This window comes from Symphalangus syndactylus, chromosome 19, assembly GCF_028878055.3.
Source record: "Symphalangus syndactylus isolate Jambi chromosome 19, NHGRI_mSymSyn1-v2.1_pri, whole genome shotgun sequence".
Classification (NCBI taxonomy): Eukaryota; Metazoa; Chordata; class Mammalia; order Primates; family Hylobatidae; genus Symphalangus; species Symphalangus syndactylus.
The window spans coordinates 42,700,617-42,717,354 of NC_072434.2; the positions used below are offsets into that span (position 1 = coordinate 42,700,617).

Consider the following 16,738-nt stretch of genomic DNA (forward strand, 5'->3'; position numbering starts at 1 on the left):
ATTGCAGATTTTTTTGTTCCATTGCCAGTTTAATGCAGCAGATAGTTGAGCGTTCTCTCTGTGCCTGACACATGGCTAGGCTCACGTTTTGGTTAAAAAACAACAACCCATCTGTTGTTCAGCAGTGTGCAGCTTGGTGGGAGAAAGAGACACCCATGTAACTAGCTCTGAAGCTAGGCGGCCAGCGGCAGGGTTACAGTTACTTTCATCAGCTATGGGCGATGGGATGGTTCCTGATGTAGATAGGACTTTAACAGGTAGATAAGAGAGGGAGGGCGAAGTAACATGTAGTAAGCACCTACTGTATGCTGGGCACTGATGAATCCTTGGTTTATTCCTCATAACAATTCTAGTAGACATATACTGCCCCACATCCCATTTTACAGACAAGGAAACTGAGTCCCAGGGAGGAGAGAGGATATTGCCCAGCCATTTGCTAGCAGAGTCAAAGTTCAGGGTTCCTCTGCCTCCAGAGTCCATGCTTCTTCCTAAATAACTGCTCGAGGCTTAACAGGGTCACTAAGTCGTGGCTCAGTTCTCCAGGAGTGGGTGTTTTCCTTTTAATGGAAGACAAAGGCTAATGCCTGACCCCAGTCGTAGAGATGGCATTAGACATTAGTGAGCTGCGGGAAGAGGACTTTCTGGGAACAGGGACTCTTCCAGGAGCCCATTGACAAAGCCTCTCTCCTTGACCACACTTCAGACAGGCTCCTCTGAGCCCTCTTTTCCACTGGGCTTTGTCCTTGGGCCTTGTCTTTGGCCTGCATAGTCCAGCTTTAGCAAAAGTCCTGCCAAGTCAGTTTAGTGAGGATTCCTCACCCTTCGGCATCCCGATACTGGATCAAATTCCTCATCCCAGATCAATGTCTGATCACCCTGGCCTGCCTTCAACAAGAATCCCCGTACCCTGATCCTGTAGTCATTTTCTGTCCTTGACCCCCTCCCTCCTTTCACTGGCTATAAATCTCCAGCCGTCTTTGTTGTATTTGTGGTTGGGTCCTATCTCCCACCCCAGGAGGTCTTGACACCTACCTGCCTACCACAATAGTCCTGAACAGAGCCTTCCTTACCGGTTTAACAAGTGGCAGAATGATTTTTTCCTTAACACCATGGGAATGTCCCTCCCTCTCCTGTAGGAGATGGGGGCTGACAGGGAAAGGGGCTCTTTCCCAGGCAAGGCAGCTTCCCCATGGCAGTTACACAGGCTGGAAACCTGGGGCCTGGCTCCCCTTCCTGTCCCCCAGCCCACATCCAATCGGCCCCCACATCCTGAAGCTTCCCGTTTTGAAAACAGTTCTCACATCTGTCCCTTTTGTCTGCACTGCCACATCTCCCCCAAGCTGCCCCTTCTCGGCCCCCTGCCTGCCCCAGTACCCCCCCCTCTCCACTCGGCACCTGAGGGGTCTCCCAAGCTCCAAACTGGCCTGTTGCTCTTCTGCCCAAAAGCATCTCATGGATGCCGCAAGCCTATGCGTGGTGATGGGACCTATGGGCCTGCTGGCCTCTGCGCTCCGGCCCCTGCACCTGGCACCTGCTGTCACCTCTGCCTAGAGCGCCCTTCCTGGATCTCTTGTCGTTTGAGCAGCCTTTAGGAGGTGTTCTCTGGTGCCTGTTTGAACTCACACAAGATCCCCCTCTTTCCCCGCCACGGCTCTTGGACCTGTGTTTGTCGTCACGAGGCACCCTCGCCTCTCCTCACCTGGTGGTGCTGGGTTTGTAATCACTCCCCAGAACCACATGACTGGTTCCTCCCTCTAGTCCTGCAAAGTGTTTATCACACCCATGTTACCAATGAGAAAACCAGGACCCAGAGGGGCAGAGGGACTCACACACTGTCATGGCACCCCAGATCCCTCAGGCCCACACGCCCCTCCTGGACAGGGACCCCGAGATGCTCTGGGTGGCTGACCTGTGGTGAGAGGCGCCGGGTCCTCAAGAAGAAGCCAAGGAGGCAGCCCACGATGACAGACAGCACAGACAGGATGAGTAGTCCATTCCGCCTGCACACGTCCCTCCCCCGTGCCAAGATGGCATGCGGCACCATGGCGAGCCTGGCCTGCTGGCAAGGGGCACAGCACCATTCCATGCACGAGAGCCCGGCCGGGGGCACAGGGTCTGGGCTGAGGGCTCTAGCCCCTCAGCAGGCAGGTGGTCGGAGTTGCTAAACACCAGTCGCCAGCCCCACGGCCATGCCCGTGTGGCCGCCTTAGAGGGAAGCCACAATCCTATTACCAGCTGCATCATTAGGAGCTGGGAGCAGATTAGGGCCTGGGAAATTAGAGCAGACCACGTGGTCTGGGAGTTCAGGCCTCAAAGCCAAGTGTTCCTCTTAAACAGTTGAGTGGACCAGGTACTGGGAGGAACAAGAGGAACATTTGCTTGGTTCGTTTGATCTTTACCCCTGCTTCCTTCCAGAAAGAATCGAAAAGAAGACAGTAAGATATCAGTTTCCCTCAACGTTAATTAAGCATTTACTGTGCCCCAGGTGCCATTCTAGAAGAATATTACGTGTACTGGCATATTTAATCCTAACACCAATCCCAAGAAATAAGTACTATTAATATCACTATTTTACAGATAAAGAAACTGAGGTGGGTGAGTGCATGTGCTGTGGGCCAGGCCTGTGCTGGCTGCCTTAGCTATGCCAATCATAGGGAATTGTGCCAAAGACCCCAGGGTTCCCACCTTCATTTTTCAGACAGGGAGGATGAGACCCCAAGAGCCAGTCCCTTGGCCATGGTCACAGAGGCCAGAAGTCAGGGCGAGGCCCGTCTGTTTCTACCATATGAACAGGCAGATAGGTTCAAGGGTGCTTGGCAGTATTGCGGGGAATGTAGATTCGAGTCCGGGGGACCTGAGTTCAAAGGTGGGCTGTGCCACTCACCAGGAAATAGGACGTAGATGCTCCAGGGCTGTTTCAAGCCTGGTGCTGGGCACCCTGCAGGCTCTCTGGGCCTATTATTTTTTAAAGATGATAGAGCCCAAGAGACCCACATTCAGGTCCCAGCTCTGCCACTTACTAGCTGTGTGATCTCAGGCAAACATTTCATCTCACGGTGCCTCAGTTTCTCCATCTGTAAAATAGAGATGATAAAAGCATCTACTTTGTTAGGGCTGGTACAAAATTCGACCCAGAGGGTATTTGGAAACGCAGTGTGAACCCTGGCATGCTGAACAGGGGAACGGACTCTTAGGGTCATTATCACACTTAGTGCTTTGGAGAATGGGTGTCTTTTTGCTATTTCTTGTGGCCTGGCCTGCCCTGCCCTGTAAAGCCAGGGGGTATTAACCCTTGTCTATTTCACCAGAGATCTGTAATCTCATTAGGGACAGTCAGGCAGCAGGGAGCGGGAAGTGCAGTCTGCAGTGAGGGTGGGAGGTAAAGGGTGGGGTGCGCACAGGGGCTTCCTCCTCCTGACATAGGAGACAGGGGCAGAGGATGAAGAGGACAGGGCCAAGGCGGGGCACTGTGGGGGCATGGGGGAGAGGTAGGGAGAGGGGACTGGGACACAGGCTCTGAAGCCACGGACAGAGCTCCCGACTGAGAAGATTCTGATCCCAATTTAATCAGCTCTGTGACCTTGCCATCTCTGGGTCTCAGTCTTGTCCCTTTTAGAATGAGAGAAATGGGCCCAGGTACCTTTGTCAAAGGAACTTCATTTCAACAAACCAATCTTCCAAAGCCCCTGCTCTTTGCAGTAGCTTGGGGGTGGGGGGTGGGGGTGAGTACAAGTCTGAGAGTTTTTTTTCTCTGACTTTGACTCTTAAAACCAAAAGTTTCTTGCTACACCTTCAACTGCAGCAAATGCCTCATTTTCCAAATAATCAGGTGGTTAGTTACTTCCTAGAAGAGAAAACATGCTAAGTGGGTATTTGGATTTGTGTTTTGATCACCTCCTGGGCTCAAACAATCCTCCCATCTTGGCCTCCTAACGTGTTGGGACTGCAGGCATGAGCCACCACACCCAGCCCAGACCTGGCCTTTAGCTGTGCCATGATATAGGTGAGTCTTTCTACTCCAGCTCCATGACTCCGATTCCCAGGACATCCCCCCACAGCCACCACTGACTCCTCTCCCCCACATGCTGACCCTACCGCTACCTGCCTACCAGACTATAGCCTTTCTTTCCACTGTTCCTACAGTCTTCAACAGGAGAATTTCAACTCATTCTAGCAAATGTTCTTATAGCACCATTTAGTGCCACACCCCCTGGGTACTAGGAACACAACAGTGAATCAGACAGTACCTGCCCTGCCCTCAGGGAGCTTATAAGAAAGTGGAGAGACCCCAAGAACGGACTAATTCACACTAAAGTGTAAGTGACTGATAATGAGTTTACTAAGAATATTTGCAAATCAAATCAAGTCTCCTGGGTCAGAACCCTATAATAGTTCACCATTGACAAAGAATCAACTGCCTTTTACAATGTCACTAGATGTGCAAAACAATTTTTCCATAATTACATCAAAAGGAAGTTTGGGAAATGCTGGAAGAAACAAAAAGTTAAGCAGGTTATTTCCTCTGAGACAGCTCAAAGTCAGACTGCTAGAGTTAAAACCTCAGCTCTACCTTCAACTAGCTGTGTGATCTTGGGAACATTTCTTAACTTCCCTGTAAAATGGGGATAATGCAACAGTACCTAGATCATAGGGTTGTGATGTGGGTCATACAGTGCTGCATGCACCGTGGTTAGAGTGTGGCCCAGTGCCTTGCAGATAGCCCCAGGTAGTTACTATGAAAGCCTTTACAGTAGCAGCCGTGTTGGAGGAGGACTGCAAGTGGAGAACAGAGAATCCCACTCCTCCTTTGGAGCAGAGAACTCCCTGGGCCTGGTGTTTGGAGAACACGCCTGGGAAACCCCAGTCTCCAGCAGCAAGTCTATGCTCCCCTGCAAGGCACTTTCACCCTTTTCCTCACCCCTTCAGCATTACCTCCTACTCCTTCCGTCACCCCTGCAGCTCCTATGACACCAAACTGCTGCACGGTCCTGGAACGTTGCATCCTGTCTCAGGCTTCCGCACCTTCGCCTGTGCTATTTCCTCGGCCTAGAATGTCCTTCCTTGTCACTAAAGTCACAGGTTAAATCCCCCTCTTCTTTGAAGCCTTCCCTGATTACCCTAGATACAATACCTTCTCTTTTTCTCACTCTAACCCAGGCCCTTCACACTCACCAGCTGGGGATTCACCTAGCTCCCTTTTAAGTGGCTCTGACAAGGAAATAAGAATCTATGAAAACAAAATCAAATCTCTGTTTGTTACAATGTCATTTGAAATCACCTCAATGGAGAATTCTCAAAGTTGGAGGGTATATTGGCAGGGGCAGGGGGGTGCTAGGGATAGCCTGAGGAGCAAGGAGTTGTCTAATGGGCAGTAGGTGGCCTGAGAGATGCTTCTGAGGAGGCTTGAGCTGCACAGACTGAGATGCTATGGCAGAGAAGAGACATAGTGGTGGCAAAAATGAGCGCCAAGTCACAGGTGCAGCTGCCTCACCCTGCAGAAGCAGGCGTGCAGTTGAGCTGTTCTTCACTGGGCCCTCTGCTGGGGTTATGCTGTGGGGAGAGCAGCAGGGGTTGACTTATTTGCTAATGATTAATGATTAATGATTCTCCAGGGCTACAGGCAGGGCCAACTCAGCCTGGGAAGGCGGGGATAGGAAGGCTTCCCAGAGGAGACGTGGTTTAGTCAGAGGCCTCAATAAGCCAGGGAAGGGGGTGCCGGTCAAGGGAGAGGGGAGAGGACAGCCTGATTTAGGCTGGAGGTGTGACAGCAGGGCCTCTCAGGGCTAGCAGTGCATCGGTGGGCTGCAGTGGCCATCGGGGCTGGGGCCTCACACCTTCCACCATGTGTCAAAATAAGTTTAGGTCTGGCCGGGTGAGCTCCCATCTGGGTCTGCCATGACGACAGCTTGGAGTATGTTGGCTGCTTTCCGGAGACATACCACAGGCGCCTTAATCTCCCTGACACGTCTTTCCAGCTCTCTGGAAGCTGGGCCCTTCCGGGAAGGTTTTCTGTGGGCAACAAATCCAGCTGATCCAGCTGGGTGTGGATTCCTGCGAGCTTTAGTCACCGAGGGGCTGTCCTGACCTCGCTGAGGGCTAGTCCTTTCCCACATTTGCCTCAGAGGATGAGGGAAAGTGACTCTGTGGTGGCAGCTCACACACACCTTCCTTCTTCCCTTCCAGCCCCCCATCTAGATCTGTCACTTAATGGAAATGAGGCCTGGGCATCCATAAGCCCCTGAGCAGCTCTGTGTTGAGCACCAACTGTGTACCAGGCTCTGGCTGGGTACTCTGACACCTTCACCTAGAAGGGTCCTGACCAGAGGGAGCCAGGGAGCCCTCCACATTCACTGGGTCAGTCAAGCCTTGGGGCTCTAAGTCTGTGTAGTATAATTACATAGCATCCGCTACACTACTTAAATTGAAATTAATCAAAATTAAATAGGACCAGGCCCAGAGGTTCATGCCTGTAATCCCAGCACTTTGGGAGGCTGAGGTGGGAGGATGGCTTGAGCCCGGGATTTTGAGACCAGCCTGGGCAACATGGGGAGACCCTGCCTATACAAAGAATTTTAAAAATTCACTGGGCATGGTGGTGTGTGCCTGTGGTCTCAGGTACTTCGGAGGCTGAAGTGGAAGGATCATTTGAAGCCTGGGAATTTGAAGTTGCAGTGAGCCGTGATGGAACTGCACTCTATGCTGGGCAACAGTGTAGGATCCTGTCTCAAAAAAAAATTTATATAGTTTAGAATTCAGTCCCTCCATTGCACTAGCCACATTTCAAGGGCTCAATAGCCATATGTGGCCAGTAGCTACCATGTTGGACAGCACAGTTACAGAACGTTTCCATGATCACAGAAAGTTCTACTGAACTCTCTACAGTCACTCTGAACCAACTTCGAAGCTCAGCCCTTTTGCTTGGAAGCTGTGCGACTTTGCCCAAGTTAGCGAACCTCTCGGAGCCTCTTTTCTGTGCCTATAAAAGCCCATGCCCTTTACATTGCATCATACTTCCTCTTATTTGCATATAAAAGTTAGGACAAAGTATAAAGTTAAACCCTCCAGCCAGTTCAGATTAGGTTTCCAAATTAGTTAGGACTTTTGTTAATAAATACTGGGAAACTAAATCAAGCTGGCTTTGGTAAAAAGGGAATTTGTAAGCAGGGCTGACTATGTAATTTGTGGGGCCCACTGCAAAATGAGCATGTGGGGCTCTTCTTTCAAAAAGCAGGAAAACAAGTGCATCAAAGGTACTAAAATATATAGCTTTATTTCTTCCACAGTTTCTCTCTCTCAACTTATCATGATTTTTTTATTTGTGATTTTGTCATTCTTAAGTAAATAAAAATAACAATTTTAAATTACTAGCATTAACTTTACCATTCATCTTTTTTTTTTGAGATGGAGTCTTACTCTGTCACCCAGGCTGGAGTTCAGTGGCTTAATCTCAGCTCACTGCAACCTCTGCCTCCTGGGTTAAAGAGAATCTCCTGCCTCAGACTCCTGAGTAGCTGAGATTATAGGCGCACACCATCACGCCCGGCTAATTTTTGTATTTTTAGTAGAGATGGGTTTTCACCATGTTGGTCAGGCTGGTCTCGAACTCCTGACCTCAAGTGATCCTCCCACCTCGGCCTCCCAAAGTGCTGTGGTTACAAGCATGAGCCACCATGTCTGGCCCTTCATCTTTACATTCACTGTGCAATGCCAGTTTTAAATGCAAATATAAGAGCATTTAACTCACATGCAGAATCGCCAAAGTTATACAGTTTGTATTTAGTAGCTCATACATGCGTGTGTATTTCATTTTTACCAGATGGTGGAAATGCTGCACAAAACTAATCCAGCTGTTTTTATTTCACTTCTCAATGCATATCCATTCTATCTGTCCTCTCTACCTTTGAGTCCCTGATGAGTAAGGAAGAACTGAAAAAAAAAGGAACTCTGGTGGTCCTCTCATTCCCTTGCTGTCGATGTTATCATTTTCGGTGTTTAAGTGGTTGGCTAATGCAGGTGAGTAACACTAGTAAGAAAGGATATGATAAAATTCCTTGGTCGCTTGCATTTTTAGAATGCAATTTTTTGTTCTTCCTGTGTTTGAAACAAGTTCTGGTTTGAGGAAAGTGAGGCTTCTCATGAGTCTTGGTACCTCTGCTTACTTAGTCGTAGACATAACACGCTTACCTGACACCTATTTGAGTCTTGCTGAACTCCCATGTGTTGCCAGTTTACCGGAATTCTGTGCTCATGGGGCATCACACACGCTGTATGAGGATGGAGTGGCAATGACCAATGGCGGCATGTATATTGATGTGTTTTTTCTGTTTGTGTGTATACTCTATTGTCCCATCAGACTTTGCTTATAAGACCCAAGTTCAAAGATAAAATTATTAAGAATTTAGTGATGGTGACAACAGAGCATTAAACCAAGCACAGGGGCCCTTCTGAGCATGGGGCCCTGTGCAACTACTCAGATCATAGAACCATGAAACTGGTCCCATTTATAAGACCAGGTGAGCATGGGTTTCACAGAACCCAAGAACAAGAGCAGAACTGAGCTGCAAAGACCCTCTGAACCAGGTACTTGATTGTTAATGGAATTATCTCTCACACCAGCTCTCCTTTCTACATGTCTGATTTGTCCATTCATTCTTCGTTCAACATATATGTGTTGAGAGCTGGCATAAGGTATTGATTAAGAGCACAAACTCAGGAACCAAATGACTTGTGTTTGAATCTTAGCTCCTTCACCTACTCTTTTTGGAACTGTAGGCAAGTTACTCTGTGTCCCAGTTTTAGTTTTCTCATACGGAGTGTAGGGATAATAATAGTCTACCTTACAGGGTTGTTATAAGGAGCAAATGAATTACATGTATGAAGCTTAGGACAGTTGTCTGATCGTAGTAAGCACTATCTATCTATCTATCTATCTATCTATCTATCTATCTATCTATCATCTATCTATATCTATCTATCATCTATCATCTATCTATATCTATCTATGTTACTATTATTACTATGTGCCAGACATATTCTGGATACTTGGAATACTGTAATAAACAGAAGTAGACAACAATCCCTGCTTTTATAGAGCCTACATTTGGTGATGACATTTATGTTACATTATTCTTTCTCTAACGAACCCATCTCCACTACTACTCCAGTCCATAGGGAGGAAGCATGGCCACCAGCAACTCGGTTTCACTCCAGTGCCACAGTTCTCAGGGAAGGTTCTGATTGGCCCAGTTTAGACCAATCACCTGCAGCCAGTAGGGGCAGGGAGCGGGGTCACATTATTTACAGTTGCTGCTTCTTTGGTAACTCTGTAGATATGTGTAGTAGCAGTTAGAAAAGTGGATACGCGAGGCAGACACAGCAAAATATCTAGTACATTGTCCCAGGCACTCAGCTCTCGGCATGGCTTGCTTAGTAAAACCTTAGTTTTCTGTTCTTTCTTGTGTAAGATGCCTAACATCTTATCTCCAGTGAGGCTGCTCTAGAACTTAGGGTTAGTGGCTCGAGGTTCCTTGTTGCTTGTCTTCTCTGATGTCTGCCTCGGCCCTTTATGGCAGCAGGCACCTGGGGCCTCACCCACAGAGTGCACAGGATTCACCAATGTTGTTGAGTTGTTGATTCATCAATGTTGTTGAAAAAAATGTTAATTTTCTTCTCTGCAATATAACATTCTATGATATGAATGGAATATTATATATAATCTACTGTTTATGGACATTTGTGGGTTTTTTTCCAGTTTTTGACCATCATTTTAACAACGCTGCTAGGAACATTCTTGCATACTAATGTACGTGTACAAGAGTTTCTCTAGGATATATACATAGCAATGGAATTGCTAGGTCACAGATTATGCAGATGGTCAACGTTAGTAGGTAATAACTGTTTCCAAATTAGTTTTACCAACTAATACGTTCATCCACAATGTCTGTAAGTTCCCATTGTTCCACATGGTTACTGACATTTGATATTGATTAATTTTTAACTCTTGCCAATCTGGTAGGTGTGAAATGGGGTTCCACTGTGGTTTAAATTTGCATTTCCCTGATTACTGAGACTGAATATATTGTACTATGTTTGTGAGTCATCCGTGCCTCCTCTTTGGTGAAATTGCTGTTCATTTGCCTATTTTTAATTGGGTTGTTTGTCTTTTCATATACATTATAAATATTCTTTATAATCTGGATATTAACTCTTTATTGTTTATATATGTTTCCCTGTTTATGACTTATCTGTCTTTAGACAAACAGAAGTTATAACTTTTAATGTAACTGAATCTATCATTCTTTTTTGTTATGACTTGTCTGTCTTATTTTAAAAACCTCCCCACTCCAGTAAAGTTATTCTTCTGTGTAAATTTCTAAGAGTAGTTTACTTTTCCTTTTCTCATACAGGTCATTAACTAACCTGGTTAAAGACTGATGTAAGAGTCTAATATCCTGTTTTAAGATCTACTAATTGTCCTAGTATCACATATTGAAAAATCTATCCTTACACCTGAAACTAAAATGGCTGCTCTGAAATAAAATCAAGTTCTGTATATGTCTGGGTCTGTTTCTGGGTTCTCATTGGTTGGTTTGTCTATATCTTTGTCAATACCACTCTTGTCTGGATCACTATAAGTTAATAATAATTTTTGATACTTTGCAAGGCAAGTCCTATCTTTGTCTTCTTCAGGAATGTATTAGTTTTCACTGGGCATGGTGGTTCACAACTGTAATCCCAGCACTTTGGGAGGCCGAGGTGGGTGGATTACCTGAGGTCAGGAATTCGAGACCAGCCTGACAAACATGGTGAAACCCCGTCTCTACTAAAAATACAAAAATTAGCAGGGCATGGTGGCGCATGCCTGTAATCCCAGCTACTTGGGAGGCCGAGGCTGGAGAACCACTGGAACCTGGGAGGCGGAGGTTGCAATGAGCCAAGATGGTGCCACTGCACTGTGCTCCAGCCTGGGCAACAAGAGCAAAACTCTGTCTCAAAAAAAAAAAAAAAAGGAACGTATTAGTCTTCAATAAAACATTTTAAAGGAAAACTTGTCAAGTTCCAGAAAAAATTTGAGATTTTTATTGTAATTGCATGGGAACTTTTAAATCAATTTGAGAGAATGAACATCTTTATGATATTAACTCTTCCAATTTGTGAACATATCTTTCAATTTATTTAGATCTTGTTTCTATAGTTTTCTTTTGCTCCATAAAAGTGTTGAATAACTTTTTAAAGATCTATTCTCATATATCTTATTTTTACGCTACTGTAAATAGTGTTCTGTTTTATTGCATTTTCTGTTTTTTTGCTAGTGTATAGACATAAAATTGATTATTGCACCTTGATTTTTTTCTTTTCTTTTCTTTTCTTTTTTTTTTTTTTTTTTAAGACAGAGTCTTGCTCTGTTACTCAGACTGGAGTGCAGTGGCTCTATCTCGGCTCACTGCAAACTCCGCCTCCTGGGTTCAAGCGATTCTTCTGCCTCAGCCTCCCGAGTAGCTGGGACTACAGGCATGTGCCACCATGCCCTGCTAATTTTTGTATTATTAGTAGAGATGGGGTTTCACCATATTGGCCAGGCTGGTCTTGAACTCCTGACCTTGGGATCCGCCTGCCTTGGCTTCCCAAAGTGCTGAGATTACACGCATGAGCAACCGCGCCTGGCCTGCACCTTGATTTTGTATTCTGTTGACTGACTATATTCTCTTAATCTTTGGGGTTTTCCATGTAGATGAGCATATGATCAGCAAACAATAATAGCTTTGTGTCTTCCATTTCAATCCGTACACCATATTTTATATATGTATATTATGTATGTATATATTTTATGTATTTTCTATTTGTTGCTTGCTTGCTTGTTTGTTTGTTCACCTTACAGCCCTGGCTGAGCCCTCTAGCACAAAACTGAATAAAAATCATGATGTGAGGCACTCAGGTCTTGGTCTTGATCTTAAGAGGAATGCTTTCAACATTTTACCATTAATATTGCCATTGCTATAGGGGTTTTTTGCCCATGCCCTTTATCAGATTAAGAATGTTCTCTTTTATTCCTAGTTTGTTAAAAAGGGGTTTTGCTTTTTGGTTTTTTGATGTTGAATTTTATTTTATTTATTTTTATTTTTTGAGACAGGGTCTCGTTCTGTCACCCAGGCTGGAGTACAATGGCATGATCATAGCTCACAGCAATCTCCACCTCCTGAGCTCAACTATCCTCCCACCTCACCCTCCCAAGTAGCTGGGACTACAGGCATGCGCCACCATGCCAGGCTAATTTTTGTAGAGACGAGTTTCACTATGTTGCCCAGGCTGCTCTCACGCTCCTGGCCTCAAGTGATCCACCCACCTCAGCCTCCCAACGTGCTGGGATTATAGGCATGAGCTACCGTGCCCTGCCAGATGTTAAATTTTTGTCAAATTATTTTTCTCTTTTAATTTATTAATGTGGTGAATTGTATTAAATAACTGTGAAACATTGTAACAATCTTGTATAACAGAAATAAACACAACTTGGCCATGATTTCTTCTTCTTATTATTATCATTATTTTTATTTAAACGTGGTTGCTTTATATTGCACTTTTAAAACTCACAAAAAGCTTTACAATATCTGCATTCCTCTAGTTAATCATCAAAGCTTTATGGTAAGACAATGAAAATTTTATTTCATCAATTGGGCATACTAAAAAACAATGAAAAATTAACAAACAAATCTCCTTAATCAAGAACATTCTGTAAAATACACACTCTGGCATGCATCTGAATTCATCCCTCCTAAAATTAGACTTTAAAAGGCTTTAAAAAAAATCTCAAACAGATTTCAATACTGACTAGCCTACCAGAACAAAGCTGATAGCAAGCTATAAACAGCTTTCAATGTTGAATGTAATTTGGGGGAAGTGGAGAAGAAATTATCTATTGAACCTACATTTAAGTGCATCTGTTAGTAAGACTTCTCTAATGAATTTCAACAAAGTGAACAAGTTCTTTGCCTTTGGTAGTTTCTCGAATTTTATTTTTAAACTTGTGACATCTTGACTAAAGGAACTGAATCCTGGGACTAGAATATTTAAAGAAGAGGACAACATTGAGGTGAGAAAGAGGAAAAATAAGATTAGTACTTTCTTAGATAGCTAAAATGGGTAACAAATAATCCCAGCTACTCAGGAGGCTGAGGCAGAGAATTGCTTGAACCCAAGCGGCAGTCCGATTTTAGAACACTTCCACATCCCCAAGAGTCCCTCATGGCCACTTTTAGCCAATCCCCATTCCCATCTCCAACACCAGGCAATCACTAATATGCTTTCCATCTCCATAGATTTGCCTCTTCTGGACATTTTATAAAAATGCAGCCATACAATCTGTGTTCTTTTTTTTTCTTATTTTACTCTGCATATGTTCTAGGCTCATCCATGTTTGCCGCATGGATCAGTAGTTACTCCCTCTTACCATTGAATGGTAGAGAGGGGTGGAGCCAAGATGGCCGAATAGGAACAGCTCCTGTCTCCAGCTCCCAGCCCCAGCGACACAGAAGACGGGTGATTTCTGCATTTCTGCTTGAGGTACCGGTTTCATCTCACTAGGGAGTGCCTAACAGTGGGTTCAGGACAGTCGGTGAAGCGCACTGTGCGCGAGCCGAAGCAGGGCGAGGCATTGCCTCACTCGGGAAGCGCAAGGGGTCAGGGAGTTCCCTTTCCTAGTCAAAGAAAGGGGAAACAGACGGCACCTGGAATATCGGGTCAGTCCCGTCCTAATACTGCGCTTTTCCAACGGGCCTGGAAAACGGCACACTAGGAGATTGTGTCCCGCACCTGGCTCGGAGGGTCCTATGCCCACAGAGTCTTGCTGATTGCTAGCACAGCAGTCTGAGATCACGCTGCAAGGCGGCAACGAGGCTGGGGGAGGGGCGCCCGCCATTGCCCAGGCTTGCTTAGGTAAACAAAGCAGCCAGGAAGCTCGAACTGGGTGGAGCCCACCACAGCTCAAGGAGGCCTGCCTGCCTCTGTAGGCTCCACCTCTGGGGGCAGGGCACAGACAACCAAAAACTCAGCGAGGACCTCCACAGCCTTAAATGTCCCTGTCTGACTGACAGCTTTGAAGAGAGTAGTGGTTCTCCCAGCACACAGCTGGAGATCTGAGAACGGACAGACTGCCTCCTAAAGTGGGTCCCTCACCCCTGAGCAGCCTAACTGGGAGGCACCCCCCCAGTAGGGACAGACTGACACCTCATTCAACCGAGTACTCCTCTGAGACAAAACTTTCAGAGGAACTATCAGACAGCTGAATTTGTGGTCTCACAAAAATCCGCTGTTCTGCAGCCACCGGTGCTGACACCCAGCCAAACAGGGTCTGGAGTGGACCTCTAGTAAACTCCAACAGACCTGCAGCTGAGGGTCTTGTCTGGTAGAAGGAAAATTAACAAACAGAAAGGACATCCACACCAAAAACCCATCGGTACATCACCATCATCGAAGACAAAAAGTAGACAAAACCACAAAGATGGGGAAAAAACAGACCAAAAAAACTGGAAACTCTAAAAAACAGAGCACCTCTCCTCCTCCAAAGGAACGCAGTTCCTCACCAGCAACGGAACAAAGCTGGATGGAGGATGACTTTGATGAGTTGAGAGAAGAAGGCTTCAGACAATCAAACTACTCTGAGCTACGAGAGGAAATTCAAAACAATACCATTGAATGGTAGATACTACATTGTATGGATGAACCCCATTTTTTTTCTACTCACCGATTGATGGACATTTGTAGTCACATTTTGGCTTTTATGAATAATGCTGCTACGAACCTTCATGCAAAAGCTTTCCTGTAGACGTGTTTCATTTATCTTGAGTAGCTACCTATGAGTCCCATTGCTACGTTGCTGGATATATTTATGTTTACCTTTTTAAGAAACTGCCAAGCTGTTTTCCAAAATGGCCGCACCATTTTACCTTCCTGCCACCAATGTATGAGGATTCTGATTTCTCCACAGCGTTGCCCACAGGTATTATTGCCTGTGTTCTTCATTACAGCTGTCCCAATGGGCATGAAGTGGTATCTCATTTTGGTTTTAATTTGCATATTGCTAATGACTAATAATGTTGAGCATCTTTTCATGTGCTTATTAACCATTTATGTATCTTCTTCAGTGAAGTGTTTACTCAAATCTTTTCCCTATTTTAAAAATTGGGGGCTGGGCGTGGTGGCTCACGCCTGTAATCCCAACACTTTGGGAGGCCGAGGTGGGTGGATCATGAGGTCAAGAGATCGAGACCATCCTGGCTAACATGGTGAAACCCCGTCTTTAATAAAAATACAAAAAATTAGCTGGGCATGGTGGCATGTGGCTGTAGTCCCAGCTACTCAGGAGGCTGAGGCAGGAGAATCACTTGAACCCAGGAGGCAGAGGTTGCAGTGAGTCAGGATCGCGCCACTGCACTCCAGCCTGGGTGATAGAGCAAGACTCCATCTCAAAAAAAAAAAAATTGGGTTGTCTTCTTCTTATTGAGTTGTATGAGTTCCATATATTCTGGATATGAAAGCCTTTTTGTTGTTGTTTGTTTTGTGTTTTTGTTTTTTGGAGACAGGGTCTCACTCTGTCGCGCAGGCTGGAATGCCAGTCATGTGACCATAGTTCACTGAGGCCTCAAATCAGTTCCTGGGCTCAAGCAATCCTCCTGCCTCAGCCTTCCAAGTAACTGGGACTCCAGGTGCATGCCACCACGCTCAGCTAAAATCTTTATCAGCGGCCAGGTGCAGTGGCTCACACCTGTAATCCCACACTTTGGGAGGCCGAGACCGGCGGATCACCTGAGGTTAGAAGTTTGAGACCAGCCTGGCCAACATGGTGAAACCCCATCTCTACTGAAAATGCAAAAATTAGCCAGGTGTGATGGCAGGCGCCTCTCATCCCAGCTACTCAGGAGGCTGGGGCAGGAGAATCGCTTGAACCCGGGAGGCAGATGTTGCAGTGAGCCAAGATCATGCCACTGCACTTTAGCCTGGGTAACAGAGCAAGATTCCGTCTCAAAAAAATAAAATAAAATAAAATAAAAAACCTTTATCAGAATTATGATTTGCAAATATTTACTCCCAGCCTGTGGCTTACCTTTCTCATTTACTTAATAGTGACTTTTAAAGTATAAAAGTGTATAATTTTTATTCACTCCAATTGATTGATTTTTTTCATTTATGAATTATGCTTTTAATGTCATATCTGAGAACTCTGCTTAATTGGAGGTCAGGAAGAGTTTCTCCTACGCTTTCTTCTAAAAGCTTTATAGTTTTGTCACTTAAATTTAGGTCTACAATCCATTTTGAGTTAATTTTTGTGTGTTGTATAAGTTAAGGATCTAAATTCACCTTTGTGGTTGGGTGTGATGGCTCCCACCTATAATCCCAGCACTTTGGGAGTTGAGGCAGGAAGACGGCTTGAGGCCAGGAGTTTGAGACCAGCCTGGGCAACATAGTAAGACCCCCATCTCTACAAAAAAATTTTCAAAATTTAGCCCGGTGTGGTTGTGCATGCTGGCAGTCCTAACTACTCAGGAGGCTGAAGCAGGAGGATCCCTTGAGCCCAAGAGTTCAAAGTTGCAGTGAGCTATGATCATGCTACTGCATTCCAGCGTGGGTGACAGAGTGAAACCTCATCTCAAGCAATCAATCAATCAGCTCATCTTTTTTTATGAGGATAACCAATTGTTCCAGCATCAGTTTTGGAAAACCTTGTGTTATGGTTTGGATATTTGTC

The 16,738-nt window shown here is 45.5% G+C and overlaps 1 protein-coding gene across 4 annotated transcripts in view; it reads right to left on the reverse strand.

Moving 5' to 3' along the window:
- Positions 1-2,233, reverse strand: part of SLC1A7 (solute carrier family 1 member 7) — a 51,528-nt gene extending 49,295 nt beyond the window's left edge. For all 4 annotated transcript variants that reach the window (XM_055234038.1, XM_055234037.1, XM_055234036.1 and 1 more), the window contains exon 1: positions 1,910-2,233. In XM_055234038.1, coding sequence (XP_055090013.1) covers positions 1,910-2,086 — 177 coding nt within the window. In that variant the 5' untranslated portion in view covers positions 2,087-2,233. The remainder of the gene's footprint in view (positions 1-1,909) is intronic.
- Positions 2,234-16,738: the final 14,505 nt, after the last annotated feature.